Genomic DNA, 19499 nt, shown 5'->3' on the forward strand with positions numbered 1-19499 from the left:
CCTTGGCGAGGCGGCGCGCGCGCGGTGCCTCAGCGGCGGCGGCGGCGAGATGCGAGCGGCGGGGCTGCGGCGGCTGCTGCTGCTGCTGCTGCTGCTGGCGGGGCTGGCGGCGGCACCGGGCGGCGGCGGCGCCGCGGCGGCGGAGCAGGGCGGGCTGCCGGCGAAGAAGCTGCGCATGGCGTACGCCACCGGGCCGCTGCTCAAGTTTCAGATCTGGTGAGGGGCGCCCGCCAAGATGGCGGCGGCCAAAATGGCGGCGTCCGCCGGGCCGTCGCCTCTCCCTCCCTCGTTCCTTTTTCTTCCCTTCTTTTCCCTCAGCGCTGCGGCGGCCTCGCTCGCTCTTGTCCGTGGAGGGGCCTCCCCCAGGGCCAGGGGCCGCCTCGCCCCAGGCGACCTGTCGGGGTGCTCGGCCTTGTTGGAGCGTGGGAGGCGGCGCCGGGCCGCGGGCGGCGGCTCTTTCAGTGGGTCCCGCTCTATGGCCACCCGCCATAAAATCGCGCTTTTCGGGCCCTTTAATGCCGTGTATGGCGTTGTGCTAGTGCGGGACTAGCGTTTGGGAGGAACCGATGTCTTAGTAATGGCTGTAATGTACTGTGTTGGTGCAGTGCCCGTATTGCAGTCGGTGCGTTGGGGCACCTTTGCACCATTCCGGCGGTGTTGCCGATGGTGTCAGCAGCTCCGAGCAGGTTCAGGCAGCCCCGGAGCAGCACGGAGCCCGTTGGCAGGGCGAAAAAAGCTCCGCAGGCCCGGAGCACTCGTCACTCCGGTTCCCGGCCGTCGGGGTGCGCAGGGCCCGGTGGAGGCCGGAGCCGAGCCTGGGCGGGCCCTGCGGGTCCTCGAGGCACCGCAGAAACTCTCAGCGGAAAGTGCCGCGTTCGGGGTCTTCGGCGGTTTACCGCAGTTTTATAGAGGGGGCTGCCGAAAGGCGAGGCGGAGGACAGCTCGGGAATATTTAATATTTAACTCCTGCAGTTCCCGTGTCGTGCTGACGTAGAGATGGCGCTGGGAGAGACATTGCCTGTCTGGACAGTCCCAGAGAGGGATTCAGACGGCTCTATGTGAAGACTTTTTCAGCACAGAGCAAGGGATTGCTTACATTGAGTTCCTAAATTAATCGTAACTTAACAGATTTTTACAAGGAAAGCGAGTGATTTGATGCTTAAGTGGATATTTCCAGAGCTCTGTGTCTGCTGGGATTTGGAGCAAATCAGTGTCACACCCAGGGTTTACCTGTTGGGATTTGTGATGTGTAATTTCACTGCAGATGAGGTTTTCTCTGAGCCATAAAAAATGTGAGTTCTGTTTTAGCTAGGCGGGGTTCTGAGGAGGGTGAGTGCTGCTGAGCAGCGCGGCCCTGGAGCTGAGGTGACCGTGCTGTCTGTGTTCAGTGTCTCCTGAGGCTACAGGCGGGTGTTTGAGGAGTACATGCGGGTCATCAGCCAGCGGTACCCAGACATCCGAATCGAAGGGGAGAACTACCTTCCTCAACCTATCTATAGGTGAGCGTGTGCCTCCTACTGTGTGCTCTCTGTCTGCTTTCCACTGCTAAACACATGCACTTACACTGAAACAATACTGAAAATGTCATCTTGAGGGGATTTTCTACTGCGATTACATACAGGGATGCTTGTATGATTTTCTTGTATGTGATTTTCTGCCTTCCAGGCAGCTGCCTTAGTTTTCCATACAAGTATCACTATCCGTATATCTGTATGATGAGGCCTGTCATATCCAACCTAAAATAAATTACATAACTTGTTTTTGAAATAGTGAATTTTCCTAGCTTTTCTTCATGCTGTATCTGGACATAAATTCAGTTTGTTGCTCAGGCTTATGCACTTAGTGACAAATGCCTGTAATGGATTCAAGGACACAGAGGAAGGGAAAGTTCAGTGTTAACATCTGAATCAGGGAGAGCTCAGCTCAGGTTAGGGGCTGCCGGAATGGCCTTTGGTGCAGCTGTGGGGGGAAGCCCAAAGAAATTCAGAAGAAGGCAGAACAGTGTCATTCCTGTTACTTAAAGCAGTGTGCCCACGCTGGAGAGTGATGCCATAGTTACTGGGTGGCTCCTGGAGCGCTCGTTGGCCCGGTTTCTGGCAGGGTTGTGGTGGTGGGAGGCTGCGGGGCGCAGTGCCTCCGTGTGGGCTGGCTCTGGGGAGTTGCACATCACTGGGAAATGCTCCACAGGAAGGGTGCCCGTCAGTGTAATATGGAACAGCTTTAGAAACTGAATCTGTTATCCAGGCATAAAGGCAAAGTCCTATTTGAAGTTTGAAGTCTGCTGAGGAGCAAAAGAATCTCTCTGTGGTTTACAGGAAGGTAGCTTTCTGGGGTGCTGTGCAGAAGCAGGGCCTTATTAGAGGTGTTGTTATGTGTGTTGCTTTTTTGTTTTGTTGGTTTGACTTGGTTTGGGTTTTTTTTACAGTGAGATAAACTTTGGAAAGTTTTGTACTTCCCTGAAACATTTGATTGTACTGTCTCCTAGTGATGTGAATTACAGTTGTGTATGGTGAAGTAGGAACTGAACCTTTCAGTCACTGCTGTGTGTTGTCTCCAACAGGCACATAGCATCCTTCCTGTCTGTCTTCAAACTAGTATTAATTGGCTTAATCATTGTTGGCAAGGACCCGTTTGCTTTCTTTGGCATGCAAGCTCCAAGCATCTGGCAGTGGGGCCAGGAAAACAAGGTAAAGGACATACTTCTTTTAATCTGAAAAAGCAGCTTCAAAGTTACTTCATGAGGGTGCACTCTGGGTCCCTCAGTTCTGACTGATTTACCTTTCATATGCTGCAGCCTTATGGTAGAATAATTCTTGCCAATTGTGCTTTATGCTTTTGACAAAGCCAGATGTGCTTCTGTGATCTCTTTCCAGGCTGCTGCTACTGCAGAGGGGCAGCTGAGGTTAAAGTGCTGACAAAGACAATAAAAGAGTTCTTTATTTTTTAGGGCTCAAGAAGAACATTTCAAGCCAATATTGTTGATGTTAAAATTACCATTTCCCTTCTCTGTTGTCTCATAATGGTTTTGCAGTTGATGCTTCCATCAGACTCCTGATAGATTAGGCAGCAATTAGAAGGGCGTTAGAGAAATGAAGTTGAAATGTTGTGGGTGTTTTCGGAGAGCAGACTGGCATGACGTTGTGGGAGAATATTCCCATGCGTCAGTACTGATGATGCCAGTAGATTCAGTGTTTTGTACTCTGATTTAGAGTAATCTTGTTCTAGATTTATTCCACTAAACTAAACTAATTTACAGACCTTCATGCTGAGCTGCCCAGTGCCCTGGGTCTCTCACTGGCCAGTTTGCATGCCCAGAAGCTGTAATATTTCCATTTGAATTAAATGGGTCAACTGCATGCCTGGCTGGACTGGCTGCAGTGCGTGGCTGCTGTCCCTGTGCCAGGTTCTGTGGTGTTGCAGTGACTTGTGTGAGTGTGCCTGTGAACTGGAAAAGGAAATTAGAGAGATGCTGGTGGTGAGGGAGGAGCTGCACTGCTGAAGATGCTGTCCTTTCCTCCTTAGTCACCCATGCACAGAGAAGATTCCAGATGAAGGCTTGGAGGTGTGCAGGAGGGTCCTGTGCACGTGACTTGCCTTGCTCTGCTGTTTGTGGCTGGGCCCTAGGCTCTGTGATCTGGAGATTGCTGTGACAGTGACAGGCTGTGTCTGGGGACAGTGGAGTTCCCATGTCACACTGCCAGCCCCCTGCAGCTGCCTGTGCTGGGTCCAGAGGGGTGCAGAGGGCTGCGAGTTGGCTGGGGTTGGAGCTGGCTTGGTGCTTTTCTGGGGGAGGCAAGGTGCAGTTTGTAAAAGGAGGAAGAGGAGGTGTCTGTAGATGGGAACATTCCTTGAGCAATGACAGCGAGTTCAGAGGCAGCTGTGGACAACAGCAGGTGTGCCTAACATGGCTGAGGTCTGTGTGGGTCTCTGTTCCCTTCCAGGTGTACGCCTGCATGATGGTCTTCTTCCTGAGCAACATGATTGAGAACCAGTGTATGTCCACTGGGGCTTTTGAAATCACTTTGAATGGTGAGCTGAGACTTTGTTTGAGGGGTGTCACATATGTGAGGGCTGTGGGGTGTGGAGAATGAGGCATGATGTCAATAAATTTATGTCCCAAATGTGATATGTGGACATTGCCATCCATTTGGATCTTCAGGTGTTGCCTATCAGAATAAATCATGAAAATCATAGAAGTCTTATAAAGCAATTTATACAGATGTCAGATATTCTAGAACAGGTCTGTAAAAACTTTCTCAGAGGGATATTTGGTGCCTTGAAATAACTGTGTTATATTCTTTCTTTGTGTGTGATGGGCATTAAATAAGAAATCATCAGCTAGGGGCATGTACTTTCCAATTAGATGCTTTTCCTGTCTGTTCTGCAGCATGCTTTAGCTTTGGAATCCTAAAGAATCCATTACTATTGCCGGATTATCAGTACTGATGGACAACAGTACTGATTTTTCAGGTAGAGGGGAATGTCAGTGGATATTCTGCACCTCTCCATCAATATGATACACTTCTAAATGGAAGCATTAGACACTCTGCTCTCCTAGTTGGGCTAGGATTCAGCATAGCCAGAGGTTGGAAGCATTGTTGATTCAGATGCTTTCCTCAACTTAGATCAGTACCAGCTCAGACAGTTTCCTGGCGCTTTTCAATTCCGTGTTTACAGCACATCTGCCTGTTTTCTGATGCTCCCAGTGTAATGGTGTTTCTCTCCCGTGTGTGTTCTGCACTAGATGTCCCAGTGTGGTCTAAGCTGGAGTCTGGCCACCTCCCCTCCATGCAGCAGCTTGTACAGATCCTTGATAACGAGATGAAGCTCAATGTGCACATGGAGTCAATGCCCCATCATCGATCATAGCCCCATCGATCAGCACTGAAACTTCTCGTAAGTCTCCTCCAGTGCGTTTGCCCACATAAGACGGGCACACTGGAGACTGGATTTTAGGATTGTGTGTTTGTTCAGTTAAATGTTTTCCTGGAGAACCAGCTCCCATGATGTTAAACTGCCACATGTGGTGTCACAGAGGCTGTTTGGGTGGGAGGTTTTGGGATGTAGCTCATTCTGCCTGTCTCAGAGCAGGAAGCTGGCATTCCATGAGGCAGGAAAATGTGTGTTACTACAGGCAGAAAGCCTCATGTCAGTGAAACTGTGGTGCAGGCCTAATGTCAGTGAAACTGCTTTGTGCGTTACAATAGCCTCTGTCCTGGGGCTTGAGGTCTCCCTGGCTTTTAACCCAGTTGAATTCCAGAGCCTTGGGGAACAGGATGCTGTCTATTCCTTGCTTAACCCTGGAGAGCAGAACAATGTCATGCTCTGGTGTCCTGCCCTGTTCCTCTGCATTGCACGTCCCTGTGTCACCTGTGGCTTTCAAAATGCATGGCTTACGATTCCCCATCCTGGGGCTGGCTCAGTGCAGGTGTGCTGCTGTGCTGCAGGACTGTAACCCAGGTGTCTCTCCGCAGGCATTGGGTGGTGGTTCCCGGGCCACGTGGTGCAGACCCATGAAGGCCTGCACTGAAGACAGCTGCTGTTGGTGCAGGCTGGATGCCTCTCTTGCAGCCACGTTGTGCCTCCTGGACAAACACTCAATGAGCCCTGTTTCAGTGCTGGCCAGTCCACACTGCACAGCCACGAGTGCAATAATACTGTATAGTTTTTTTAAGACTTCATTCGACCAGTTCATAGATCAGCAATGCAGGCATTACTAATGGTAACTTATTTTATATTCATGTTTCACACTATGGCAGATTGAGTTGAAACCTAATTTTTCCTTGGAAAAAGAGAAGTTTGTTTAATCTGTTGTATTTTATATGAATTTATGTTCTTTTTGTAGTTTAAAATGAAGTTATAGGAGTGTCTGATATTGTCCTAAACTGTTGAGTAATTGATAGCTGTCTATCAAATCTCTTTAATGTGGTTAAAACAGGTTTGTATATTTTTCAAAATCTATGGCAGAGTCGAACAGTGCATTATATACTGAATTATATAAGCAAAATTATATGCAGAATTGTTACATCACTTGGTGACTTCAGTGAAAATTAAGATCAGCTGCTCTTTAATCATGTGGACCAGCTCCAGCAGTTCTTCCTTGGCCATTTGAGAGATGAGCTGGGCCATCCTGCTGTCCTGAACAGAACCCAAGAACATTAATTGAAATAAAGAGTTCCCATTTCCTGTGTGAAGTACCTTGTTTGTCACCGATGGACATTCTTGGAACTGCAATGGAAAAACTGCATAAAAAGCCAACTTTCCAAAGTTACTGACCTTGTATTTGTCCTGTGTAAGCCCCTAAGAACCTCCAGTGTGGGGAGGGGCACATGGGGCATGGTCTTATCCTTCAGGCACCTGCCACAGTTCAGGTGTGGCCTCCCTGAGGGAAGTTGGCCAGGTGAACCCCTAGTTTCAAAGGCAGCTCTGAGAGGCTGACTGCGGCACCATGAGCCTCTAAACACCCACTGACAGCTCTGTGTTTGCAGTGCTTGAACCAGAGCCCGTCCCAGGCTGCAGCTGGTGCTCCCTGGGCCAAGCATAGGTGATTGCTTTGGGCACTCTGAGGGCATTTGTCGCTCTCTGCGCAGGGAACCACCTTGCCTTGTACCTGCAGCTGGCTGAGCTGCCGTGGGCGTGGGCACCAGGAACACCTGGGGCTTCCTGCTGATGCCACCTTCTTGTCAGGAGCGGCAGAGCAGTACCCCTGTAGCTGTGCCTTTGTGCCTTGTGCCTTCCCGAGGGCTGAGGTGAGTGCTCAGCTGGGGCTGCAGACAGAAGGGAGCCTGCTCAGGAGCAGTGCACTGCTGTGGAGCACGGGGTTGCCTGAGCAAAGCCCTCCCGTGCCTCCATGACCAAGGTGCTGTCAGTGTGGGCTGGTACCGCCTGCCCTGAGCAAGACCCATTTGGGGCTTTGTGGATCAGCCCTGGACTGCCCTTTGCTCTGCACCAGGGCAGGCAGGGCTGGAGGAGAAACCTTGCTGAGCACATGCAGGTGCCACAGTGTCAGGGACACCTTACACCACACACACACTGGTCAGAACTGCTGGGCATTTACTATCGCCTTGATGGAGTTGGCCAGCTCATCACTTATGTCAGCAGTCACGCAGAGCTCCAGGATCTTCACAGCCTGGCTGATGAGGTACATGGGAGGCTGCATTTTGTTCCACTGCTCACTGGAGGGGAAGGTGAGGCAGCCCCGCATCCTGTCGAAGAGCTGCAGGATCTTCACGCGGAAGGCGAGCAGCAGCAGCTCATCCTCACCCAGCCGGGCTGGAGGAGGCAGCTGGCTGTCAGTGCTGACCTGCAGAACAGAGCACACGTGTCAGCAGAGCCACCCGAGCTGGGCACGGGGCTTCCGTCTCCAGCAGACAAACCTGTCCGTGGGACAGGAGCCTGCGGAGGAAAGGAGCTGCTGTGCACCCTGCCCACATGGATCACAGAGCCAGGGTGACCTTGGGGATGTTGCCAGGCATCTGCCTGGGAGTGGAGTCCCACACTGTGGCCCCTTGCAGAGAGCTGAGGCTGGCAAGTGTCCCATCTCCATAGGAGTGGCAGGAATATGTGCATCTCCACAGCTTTCTTTTTGGGGACGGAGCATGGGACAACATAGGGAGCATCCGCCACAGGATAAGCACAGAGGGAGGGGAGCTTCCCTGGCTGCCCCGCTCCCGCTGGGGGGAGTGGCTCAGCACAGGAACAATTACCTGCACTTTGGTTCCCATGTTGAGTTTTGCTTGTCGCCCCATGGCAAGGAAGGAGACGAAGATCTTGTCCTGGGCCAGGATCCTGACCCCCACGTAGTGGTTCAGTGAGATGAAAATGGGGCTCAGTGGGACCTGGGGCTCTGGTAACAAGTTTGGCCACATCCACCTTCTTACCCTGTTGCCTGCTTGGTCCAAATACTGCCCACCCTGCATACTCATATTTATCCTAAAGAAAGGGAAATGGAAGCTCTGAACCCTGTAAGCTCTTGTGGCAGAAGGTCTCTTATTCCTCTGAGGGATGGGACAGAGGCACAGCAGGGGCAGGGTCTGTTCCCCACCCCTCAAGGCACAGCTGGGTGGCCTTGCTGCTCTGGGGGCACCTGAAGCAGGGCCTATGAGCTGCTCAATTTGTCTATTTTTGGATACTGTTAAAAATAGCCTTTATGGCCTTTGGGATGTCAATACACAGAGGAGACAGCAAAGCTGCTGAACGCACCACTCATCTCCGGAAGGGTAATAGCATGTGCTCCTGCCATCAGACTGAAACAGTGCTCGGATTTTGGCTGTCCTTGGCTCATCTTCCTGTACTATGCACATCAGCTGGTCGGTGGCTTGTGCAATGATGATGGCCAGGTTTCCAGATGGATAGCTGCTGCTAGGTAAGGTGTTTGTAACCCCCTGCTTTGCTTGGTTGATCTGTTATTACACACTAAATACTTCTGGGTACTACTTTGGAGTGTAAAAACTGATATATTACCCAGAGCACGGTGTTAAAAGTGTGGGCTGGGTCTTGGAAGCTAGTGCTCATTGGAGCTGGCTGTTCTTTGAAACCTCAGCCCGGGAGCTGTGTCAAGTTTCACTGCTCCTCAGAGCAAGTGGGATCGATGAGCTGGGTTGTAATAAAGCGGACTGGGACACACTTAAATTAGCAACAGCCCTGGACTAAGGCAGGCAAGTGAACCCTGTAAAGGATACAATAACTGCGATGTTCCGTCTGGGAGCATGGTAAGGAATTTCTTTCCATTTTTGTAGTACTTCTGTACCAGTTTACCCTTCCCCACCTAAGATTGGAAGGATAAAACGGATGAGAGCAGTCTGGCACAGCTGCCCTGTGAAAATGGGCACTGCCAGGCTCTGCCAGCGCTGACATGTCCAAGGTACTCCCGTCGCTGTCGGCCGCAGGTACCTGCCTTCTTCCCCAGAAGACTGAATTCGTAGCAGAGGACGCTGCGGGACACGGGCTTCTTGTCGTGCTTGGGCTCTTTCTTGGACTCAGGCTCCTCTTCGGGCTGGGTCTTGGGCTCGTTCTCCAGCTCGGGCTCGTTCTCCAGCTCGGGCTCCTCCTCAGGCCAAAGCTCCAGCTCAGACTCCTCCTCGGGCTGGGGCTCTTCCTCAAGCTCCTCCTCGGGCCGGGGTTCCAGTTCAGGTTTCTCCTTAGGCTGGGATTCCAGTTCAGGCTCCTCCTTGGGCTGGGATTCTAGTTCAGGCTTCTCGTCGGGCCAGGGCTCGAGTTCGAGCTTGTGCTTCTCCTTGGCCCAGGGCTCGTGCTTGGCTGCGCTTGCAGGAGGCGCTGGTGTCCCGCCTTTGGGAGACGTGCGTTCCTGGGAAGGCTTGTAGGAAGCGGATCCAGCTTGCCGTAACCCTGCAGGGCATAGGGAGGGCCTCTGTGCAGCAGAGAGGGTCGGCAGCGCCCACCGCGGGGCTGCCCGACATCGCTGCTGTAACTGGGGGAGTGGGAGTTCCTGGCTGAAACACTCCCTCCTCACAGTCTGTCTCGGGCTATTTTCTAACAAGAGCAGTCCAAAGTGCTCAGCTATTTCAGAGCACAGGATTATGATAAAAGATAGCATTTTTTTCAGTTACATATATACACATATTTGTGTAAAGAGCAACTTTTTGGGATAACATTTGGCTCCACACACTGGAACTGACCATTTGAGATCCCAGTGCTGCAGAAGCCTCACTGCCCTGCCATCCTCTCTGAAAACATGCCCATATTGAAAATCTGGTTCACCTGTCAAAACTCCTCTATCCAAAGGCTGCTCAGTCATCTACAGCTTGGGCTAGGAATTGGTGGAATAACCACCTGATCAGGCAAAATATGGGCAAGACTCATTTTGGCAGTTCCTGTTTCCTAAGGGATTGGCTTTGCCAGCTTAGCCTCTCAGGTCAGGTTCTGTGCATCTCAGCTGGAAACATCACAGATACATACTGAAAATCATGACAAACTCTGTGCAAAGATGTGCCTCCTCTTGTGCTCATGTATGAGGGATGATTTGTATCTAATTTACTGAGATTGCATGTCTGACAATGAATGAACATGTCGCTGTATAAAATACCCCAGTTGGAAACCAGCAATTCCACTGAATGCACTGTTGAGATAAATAGACAAATCCATAAGGAAATACCAGCTCACCTTTAGTGGCACTCAGCCTTAAAGACTGGTCAGCCAACTCTCTAGCCAGGTGTCTCTTCTGCTGCCTGGAAAATAGAAGTGTTGTTGACACCTCATGTATCATGTTTAGAAAGCTGCAAGTAGTGGATACCCCTGCTTTAGGAACACAATTTCTGAATCTGTTTTTCTCCCTGCTCACAATTCCAAGTAATAAGCAGCAGAATGTCACCAAAATACTCATACCTCAACAGAAAGGAATTGTGCCCACACAGATTCCAGTGAACAGACTGCCACTGCAGTGAAGGAAGGAGAGCTGAATATTGTAATGGGGTTTGGATCAGTATTTCATGTGAAAGAGAAGGACAAATGCCACAAGATCAAGAAAACAGCTCATCTCCAAGAATATTTTCACTATTGTGTAGCTTCCTGTGAATCTGACAGTGGCTTGGTGTGTGCTCTGTACATAGTAGGAGGCACTTGCACCCTCAGACTGTGAAGGATTTTCGAGGAGACCAACAGTTTACTTCCAGGTGTACTAGTTTAGTTTTCCTTTTCCCTAAAGGAAAAGGAAAACTAAACCAGTACACCTGTGGCTTAGACTTTCCCTGGAGGCTTAAACTCTTGCACAAGCTTTGGGTCTCCTGCTAAACAGCCTGAGAACTTGCAGAGTTCTTGTGTATGCCTCTGGAAACTGTAATCCAAACACAGTTTATAGATCAAAACAGAAATACAAACACCAGCTTTATTTCAGTGCCAGAGGTAGAAGCTACACCCAAATACTGTCCCTTCCCACAGCTGTGGGGTTTTTTGGCTCTACCTGTCTCTAGATAGTTCGTCTGTCAGGATTGGAATTAACATTTCACTCAGCACATGCCTTGCCACCTCCTTGTGCAGCCTGGCAATAGAGGAGCCAGGAGGGACCAGAGAGAATCAGGACTGGTGCCTAAAGCAAAGGTTTTTCTTCTTTCATTCCTCTCCCTGTGGTTTCTTAACGCTCTTTTTCCCCTCAAACTCCCTGTTGTTCATTACACAGACCTGATCCCCAGTCCTCCTAGTACCTCTGGCTGTCTTGCTCCTTTGACAGCAGCAGGTTGGCTTCAGCGCTGAGGGATTCCTGGGTGCTGACAGCTCTGGGAAGGCTGCTGGCATCCTCGAGCCTCTTCTTCTCCTTCATGATGAACTCATAGAGCTCCCGGCTGCGCTTGCAGCAGAATTTCTAGAGGTGAGAGAGCAGAGCCGTGAGCGTGGCTGTTCCACAGCAAACCCCTGCTCATCCTCCCTGCCAGCTTACGTCCTCCTGGTCTTCGGAGAGAGGCACATCCTGGGAGAAGGGGAACGGCCTCAGCAGGTTGCCACAGTACTCGCAGGTTGGCTCAGCATCCTCCTCTGCCTGCAGCGATGGTGAAAGGATGAGGGGCACCAGCCCCCAGATCACCGGTTAGCACGGTGAAAATGCAACACATGTGACAAAGCACCTAAGGGCACTCACAACAGATCCACATCTGGGATATCTTGGAATGACTCAAAACATTAGGTTCAGAAAACCACCAAAGAGAATAGCAGATGTGTTATAAATAAATCAATAAATGCCCCCAAACAAAGGGAATGATTGGTATTTGTGAGTTCTGCTCCTTCCCAGGGAAGCTGAGAGCACAGAACACTGGAGCTGAGGATTTGAGTGCATTACAGAGAGAAAAACTCCAGTTGTGGGAGTTTCTGAGGAAGCACCAGCAGACTTGGTGATACAGAGCTGGTCACATCTGACCAGATGCAAACCAGGCTGACAGCAGGTTGTGCTTTGAGGATGAGTACTGATGTCCTGAAACAAAATTGCTCCCCACCTCATGCTTTGAGTTAACTCTTTGGTAACTTTGCTCTGCTACGGGGAACTCTGTGCCCTGCTTGTATTAGGTGGCTGTATCTATTTATATACATTTTTTGTCTGATTTAGACAAAATATTCTGCTGGGAAATTCTCAACAGAGGATGCAGGGGGGGTGGGTGCATAGCCTCTTGCTGCCCAGGCTGTTTCAACAGCCTCGCAGAAGAAAAAGCTGTCATGAAGAGGCTCCTTTGCGGGCTCGGCAAAGGGCGTCGGTTCCCTGTTTTCCACGTGGAACCGTGTGTACGAAGCAGCGGGGAGCGCCCACTCCAACTGACCTCGTGGTGTACGTTTGACTCTGAGGACTCGGGTCTGTAGGCCAGGAGGGTGGGCAGGACCGTGGGGGGGGGGGTCGGCTGCGGGCCGGCCGGGGGTGTCCCGGGGGGTGTCCCGCACTGCGGCTCTGCCAGGGGCTCTGCGCCCTCCTCGGGGGCCGGGGGCCAGCGGGGCCCGCCCGCCGCACCGTCCGCCCCTCCGCTGGGCTCCGCGGCCCGGCCCGGCCCGTCCATGCCCGGCCCGCTGCGCCGCCGTCTCCAGGGCGACGCCAGGGGCGCGGGGCACGCCGGGACCGCGCGGGGCGGCTCCGCCCGGTACCGGCCCCGCCCCAGCCCGGCCTCGGCCCCGGCGCTCCGCCCGGTGCCCGCCTCTGGCCGGGCCGCCGCTGCCCCGCGGCGCTGCTCCTCCGGGCGGCAGCTGCGGCTGCTCCGTTCCCCGTGCCCGCCTCGGCGGGGCTGCGGGCGCGGTGCCGGCCGCACCGCCCGGGGGCCACGGCCGGGAGCGGAGCCGGGGCGGCTCTCAGGGGGCAGCCGGAGGCGCCCGGGCTGCGCGGGGCTGCGGGGGCCCGTGGTGCTGGCGGGGCCCGTGGCGCTGGCGGGGCCCGTGGTGCTGTCGGGGCCCTTGGTGCTGTCGGGGCCCGTGGTGCTGGCGGGGCCCGTGGTGCTGGCGGGGCTCTTGGTTCTGGCGGGGCCCGTGGTGCTGTCGGGGCCCTTGGTGCTGGCGGGGCCCGAGCCGCCGCGCTCGGTCCTGGTCCCGCCGTCCCGGCGCAGCTGGGAGCCGGACTGGGGGTGACACGCGATACCAAACCCGGCGTGACTGCCTGTTCGGACACGGCCTGTCTGCACCTGGAACACCTTCCCGAGTGGATTCCTTACACCTGTGTCACACGCTTGTCACACATCTTCCCGATCTCTCCCGTAGGACTTGGCGCTGTCGAACCTCTCCAAGGAATCTGCACATACAGCTCGGAGAATAAAAGAGAGAAAACCGTCTTGCACAAACCCAGCCAGGTTTGGATTCCCCTCGGGAGAGCAGGTGTGCGCTACCTTACCTGTGCTGTCGGTAAGAATTCGCAATGTCTTACTAGCACGTGAGTTCCACAACGGAGAAGTCAGTTTCACGTACTTTTCAGACAGAAAGAGCATGTTGAGGTGCAGCCAGTGTCTCGGTGGCTCACCTGGTGTCGAGAACTCCCCATAGCACTGCGACATCACTTCCATGGTCCCGACAGCAGAGGGCCGGCAGCACGGCCGGGGCAGGCCCTCGAGGTGAGCTGTGCTCGCTCTAAACTCATTAGTCCCTGGACAGGCACATTTTAATTTCTGTCTGAAGTGGAAATAGTTTCTAGGGAGAACTCTAGATCCACAGCAGGTGCTTCTGGTGGGCTGGAGAGCAGCCAAGGGGCTGCAGGGCACCTGGCTGGGGCTCTGCCCGGCACGCAGGTCTGTCTGCTGCGAGCTCTGTCTGGATGTGCTTCACCCTCCCTTTCAAGTCTGAGGGAGAGGGTCAGCTCTGTTCAGAGAACCAGGCAGGCCTCAATAACCTCAATGTCTTGAGGAACTTTTACTTGGCAAGTCGTATCAGCTGCCTTGGGAAGAAAACCTGAAACCTGAGGGAATCCTGAAATGAATGTCACTTGTCTGCTCAGTGACCTGAACTGGAAACACCTCCCTTCTTGGCAGTGCCAGCTGAGGTATTCCTTATCCTAAACTCAATTTCAGTCAGAAAAGACACAAGGTGATGGGTTTATTTTGTGTGGGTTTTTTTTGAAGTGAAATCTAACAGTAGTTTGCCACTTCTTCAGAACTGAGTGGTCTGGACAGACCTAATGATAACATGTGTTAACTTATCTAATGTGGATTATAGGTAACACTGGAGTAATTAATGCTGCTGTATTCAAAGACACACTCCGGAATTCTGCTTTATGCAAAAATCCTCTTATGTCCCAGCTGTCAGTAAGAAAACTACCTTCCGCTACAAGTTTTGCTGAATTACAGAAAAGTTAATCAAATCCTTAGGAATTCTTGCTTGATGAATCCTGATGAAAGCACAGGTGGTAACAGGTGTTGGAACCATGGCATGACTTTGATCCTGCTTATGCAGGAGGCAATTAGTTCACCAGGCCAGAGTTCTGCCAGAGCACAGTGTGAGACCAGGTGTAGAATCTTAAATTGTTGGTGTTCAGTGCCTAGAGAGTAAATCCTTGGGAGGTTTTTTCCATGGCTACTTGCAAGTTCTTGCAGCCAGACTGAGCTTCCCTTCACTGAGGCTAAACTTGTCCTTGTGCACTTTTCTGAGGGCTGGTGATGGCTGCTATGGGCTTGGACATAGAGCTCTCCCAGGAGGAACAGTCAGGACTGTTTTTCCTCGTTTGTATTGTATTTATTGACACCGAGTCTCACCCGTCCCTTTCCCTGCTATTTTCCACTCCTGTGAGGCTTCCCCTGGCAGCGTCACCCCGTGGCTCACTGCCTGCTCCAAAGGGCACACACGGGGACGAGGTCTGGCACAGCCTACGGGAGCTGCAGTTTGCTGTCAGTGGTTCAAGCACAACGACCCCGTGGCAGAGCTGGGAGCTGCAGGCAGAGTCAGCTGTGGTGCCAGCACGGTGACAGGGGCAAGGACCCCTCCAGGAGAGCCAGCCCATGCCAGGGGATGCCAGCTGATCCAGCCCAGCCGAGCCCGCGGCGTAACCGCGGAGCAGCTGCCGCGCACTCGTGGGTTAGCACAGCTCCTCAGCGCAGGTTTTGCAAAATATTTATTGCAAAATAAAAGAAATATGGCAACAAAACTTAAATACCAAATGACAAGACACTGGCCATAAAGCTCTTGCTATATTATGAATCTTTTACAATAATCAATAGTAGAATGTGTCCCAGGGCAGCTGCACGTGGACAACCCTGTGTCTCTGGCTCCATCCATCTGCAGTCTGTGGGACTTGTGCCTCCTGCTTGCACCTGTACCTGGCCTGATCCCCCTAAAGCAGACAGCAGCCAGCAATTCCATGTGAAATGTACCATGCCATACCCCAGCTCCTTCTCTCCTTTTTCCTGTTGAAGCCACCACCACAGCTGACCCAGTGCCCTTCCCTTCCGTAAGGTAGCAGGGAATGGAGAAACATTGCTGAAGTACCTACTGTTCCCCCCACGGCTTCTCCTGTGAGAGGTTCCTTGGATTTCTTTCCTTTCTCACCTATCAGGAAAGGACAGGCAGCCAGGGAGGATTGTGAGCAGCCAGGGATCAGGTTAGGAATGCTAAAGCCTGAAAGAATTAAATCTGGCCAGGGGCATCAAGGGCAACAAGCAAAGCAACCTCTATAGGTACACCGGTGATAAAAGGAAGACTTGGGAGAACGTGGACCCTCTAAGGAAGAAAATGGGAGCCCCAGTTCCCTGGGATGTGGAGAGGGCTGAGGTACTCAGCCATGTTTCTGACTCAGCCTTCGTGGCAAGCTGCTCCAGCCACTCTGCCCAAGTTGCAGGAGGCAAAGGCAGAGAGTGGGAGAACAAAGAACTGCCCGCAGCAGGGGAGGAGTGGGGTCGAGGAGGTCGAAGGGACCTGAAGGTGCACAAGTCCATGGGACCTAATGAGATGCACCTGCAGGTTCAGAGGGACTGGTGGAGGAAGTGGCTTGGCCACTATCATCAATCGTGTTTGAGAAGTTGAGGCAGTCCAGAGGAGTTCCCACTGACTTCGAAAGGGGAAACATAACCCTCTTTTGTTAGAAAGAGGAAAAAGGAAGATCCAGAGCTACAGGTGGTCAGGTCTCACCTCAGTGCCTGGAAAGAGATTGGAGCATATCCTCCTGGAAGCTATGCTAAGGCACACGGAAAACAAGGAGGTGATTGGTGATAGCCAACGTGGCTTCACTAAGGGTAAATCATGAGAACTTAGAGCTCCTTCCAGTGCCTAAAGGTGCTACAAGAGAGCTGGAGAGGGACTTTGGACAAGGGCCTGGAGTGACAGGACAAGGGGGACTGGCTTCCCACTGCCAGCGGATAGGGCGAGATGGGATATTGGGAAGGAATTGTTCCCTGGGAGGGTGGGCAGGCCCTGGCACAGGTGCCCAGAGCAGCTGGGGCTGCCCCTGAATCCCAGGCAGTGCCCAAGGCCAGGCTGGACAGGGCTGGGAGCAGCCTGGGACAGTGGAAGGTGTCCCTGCCCATGACAGGGGGATTGGAACAGATGATAGTCTCTTCCAAACCAAACCCTCTTGTGATACTAAAGCCTTTTCTTAAAGCTCAGCAGCATCACAGGGAGTCTGTACTGCTAATGAAAAGGCTTATAGGTGTGCTCCAAACAGGAGCCTCTTAAGCCATATATCCAATGGAAGCACTCTTCACATAAAATATAATTAAATTATAAAAAGTAACTGTGTGTGTAATCTTCCTAAGGCACCCAAGAATTTTAAAAGACCTTGTCCTGCTCACATTACTTACAGCACACTCTTGTTCCTCTTCTGCCCAAAGCTGCAACCGTTGGCTAGTCAGAAACCTTAGCATACAAGATGACACAGCTGAACAGCGTAAAAAACAGGAACCAAAACCAAACCCCAGTGAAGCACTACCTCCAGCCAGCTCGAGTCTGCCAGCAATGCATCACGGGCAACACATAGAAATGGTCACGTTGATGCCGAGGTTTCCGTTGTCAGCAAAGAGGTGTGCAGTGGCCGTATCAAAAACGAGGCAGTTGCTGTTGCGGATGGCCACGAGCACGCCGTCGTGGATGGAGCAGGGAGACGCCTCCCAGGTCAGCCGGTGGCAGCTGCCGTGCAGCTCCAGTCTGTACTGGAAGTTCTCTGCCTGCTTGCGGGTGCCAATGAGCAGCACGGTGGCAAAAAACTGCTGGTGACCTTCGCACTTCTCCTGTTTCTTCAGCACCAGCATGAAGTGGTGACCAAAGCACGACTGCATCATCACCCAGTCCACTGCCCCCGGCAGGTTAATGTCTGTGGCAAGGAAAATGATGTCTTCTCCCTGAAGGGTGGTAATGCTTTTGTGGGCATGCATGAGGTGGGACATGACGGCTTCCAAGGATCCCTCCCAGTCACAGGAGGTACCGGGGCACGGGCAGGAGTAGGGACGGTACTCACAGATGGCTTCATGTTTTGGCTTTTCTGTGTGGTGGAGGGTCAGGGAGCAGCCTGTTGTGGCATACTGGAAAGAGACCAAACACAAGCCGTCAGGAAAGGCACCGGCACTGGTATGCGCTGCTCCCACCCGTCAGCTGCAAACACAGGTGATCAACCAGAGCTCCTGTGCTCATTGCAAATATTACATTACTTGTACGGGGCCCTGGATTCAAGCTGAGCTTTACTTAGTTTTTGTTTCCACTTAAAATGGATTCTTCTTGTCTTTTGTGGTTGTTTTTTCCTAACGCAAGCACTTAGATAAAATGGGCTGTATGGCTGAGTTGTATTTAGATCTGCTGCTGCAGTTAGACCTGATCCGTCCAGATCACCTGGAGAGGTCCTGGCTTGGATATTCATTTTCTTTAAAAAGAACAGAGGATTCTAGTTTCAACAACTGGGGTGGTGGGTGAGTGTCCTCTGCAGGGGGATGTGGGGGGTGGTCTGGGGATATGGATGTGGGGGTGATGCCTGGGGGTTTTCGGCAGGGGTGCAGGGATCGGGGTGATGCTTGAGGGTTTTCGGCAGGGGTGCAGGGATCGGGGTGATGCTTGAGGGTTTTCGGCAGGGGTGCAGGGATCGGGGGTGGTCCGGGCCCGTCCCCCTACCCAGCCGCTCATCCTTACCTTGCAAGGGAAGAGGACAGCCGAGGCCACCTTCTCCATGGCCAGGTTCCTGATGTTGGGGGTGAGGGAGCCCCGGCAGGTGGGACAGAGGCTCAGCTGCTGCCGGCATTGCTTGCACACCAGGTGCCCGGCCTGGCACTGCAGGATGGGCGGCAGGACATAGTCGAAGCAGATGGGGCACTCGAAGAGCGAGGTCAGCTCCTGCTGCTGCTGCTGCTGGGGGGGAGGAAGAGGAGGAGGAGGGGGAGGCGGCGGAGAAGCCCCGCCGGTCCCCGGCAGGACGGCGGCAGGGGACGGGGCGTGCTGCTGCTGCTTTCCGCAAGGCTTGCTAGGGCCGGGGCCGGCGGAGGACGGGCGGCTCATCGCGCCTCGCCACCGCCGCCACCATCGGGCCGCGCTGGGGACGGGGCGGAGGCGGCGGCTCAGGAGGAGGAGGAGGAGGAGGAGGAGGAGGAGGAGGAGGAGGAGGAGGAGGAGGAGGATGATGATGATGATGATGATGGACGGGGCGGCGCTGGGCGAGCGGCGGCTGCGCGCGGCCCCCGCCCCGCTCCCGGCGTGCCCCGCGCGGGCCCGCCCCGGACTGCCGGCGCTGCGCGGGAGCGTCCCCTCAGCGGGACCGTGTCCCTTTACCGGCACCGTGTCCCTGTACCGGCATCGTGTCTCTTTAACGGCACTGTGTCCCCTCAGCGGGACCGTGTCCCTTTACCGGCACCGTGTCCCTTTACCGGCACCGTGTCCTGTCAGCCCCTCAGCGGCACCGTGTCCCTTTACCCGCACCGTGTCCCTATACCGGCACTGTGTCCCTTTACCGGCACCGTGTCCCTGTACCGGCATCGTGTCTCTTTACCGGCACCGTGTCCCTGTACCGGCATCGTGTCTCTTTAACGGCACTGTGTCCCCTCAGCGGCACCGTGTCCCTATACCGGCACCGTGTCCCTGTACCGGCACCGTGTCTCTTTACCGGCACCGTGTCCCTGTACCGGCATCGTGTCTCTTTAACGGCACCGTGTCTCCTCAGCGGGACCGTGTCCCTTTACCGGCACCGTGTCCCTGTACCAGCACCGTGTCTCCTCAGCGGGACCGTGTCCCTGTACCGGCACTGTGTCCTGTCAGCCCCTCAGCGGCACCGTGTCCCTTTACCGGCACCGTGTCCCTTTACCGGCACCGTGTCTCCTCAGCGGCACCGTGTCCCTATACCGGCACCGTGTCTCCTCAGCGGCACCGTGTCCTGTCAGCCCCTCAGCGGCACCGTGTCTCTCTACCGGCACCGTGCCCTGCCAGCCCTCACCGGGAGCGTGCCCCATAGCGGAACTGCCCGCCCTCAGCGGGCCCGTGCCGTGCCGGCGGGCCCGTGCCCCTCGCCGGGCCCGTGCGTGCCCCGCGGCCCTGGCCCCTGTCCCGGTGCGGCGGGAGCTGCGGGTGCCCGGGGCCCGCAGCGCGGTCTCAGACCCCGCGTGTGCTGTAACCAGCATCTCCTCATCCTG

At 53.8% G+C, this 19499-nt stretch overlaps 3 protein-coding genes across 3 annotated transcripts; 1 reads left to right on the forward strand and 2 right to left on the reverse strand.

Moving 5' to 3' along the window:
• The first annotated feature begins 38 nt into the window (after window positions 1-38).
• SELENOT (selenoprotein T) lies at window positions 39-6197 on the forward strand. The gene is made up of 6 exons (XM_059479486.1): window positions 39-216; window positions 1389-1499; window positions 2561-2687; window positions 3942-4029; window positions 4745-4896; window positions 5475-6197. Exons 1-5 carry the CDS (start codon window positions 50-52, stop codon window positions 4867-4869), a joined length of 618 nt encoding a protein of 205 aa, XP_059335469.1. The 5' UTR covers window positions 39-49; the 3' UTR covers window positions 4870-4896; window positions 5475-6197.
• Window positions 6198-7036: 839 nt separating this feature from the next.
• Window positions 7037-12491, reverse strand: ERICH6 (glutamate rich 6). The gene is made up of 9 exons (XM_059479684.1): window positions 12261-12491; window positions 11393-11491; window positions 11160-11317; window positions 10123-10187; window positions 8897-9348; window positions 8682-8767; window positions 8203-8355; window positions 7707-7932; window positions 7037-7303 (listed from the first exon to the last, which is right to left on the reverse strand). The coding sequence occupies exons 1-9, from the start codon at window positions 12489-12491 to the stop codon at window positions 7037-7039; spliced, it is 1737 nt and encodes a 578-aa protein (XP_059335667.1).
• Window positions 12492-16856: 4365 nt separating this feature from the next.
• On the reverse strand, window positions 16857-18375 carry SIAH2 (siah E3 ubiquitin protein ligase 2). The gene is made up of 2 exons (XM_059479696.1): window positions 18013-18375; window positions 16857-17414 (listed from the first exon to the last, which is right to left on the reverse strand). The coding sequence occupies exons 1-2, from the start codon at window positions 18373-18375 to the stop codon at window positions 16857-16859; spliced, it is 921 nt and encodes a 306-aa protein (XP_059335679.1).
• Window positions 18376-19499: the final 1124 nt, after the last annotated feature.

The sequence above is a fragment of the Ammospiza nelsoni genome, chromosome 10 (assembly GCF_027579445.1).
Source record: "Ammospiza nelsoni isolate bAmmNel1 chromosome 10, bAmmNel1.pri, whole genome shotgun sequence".
Taxonomy (NCBI): Eukaryota; Metazoa; Chordata; class Aves; order Passeriformes; family Passerellidae; genus Ammospiza; species Ammospiza nelsoni.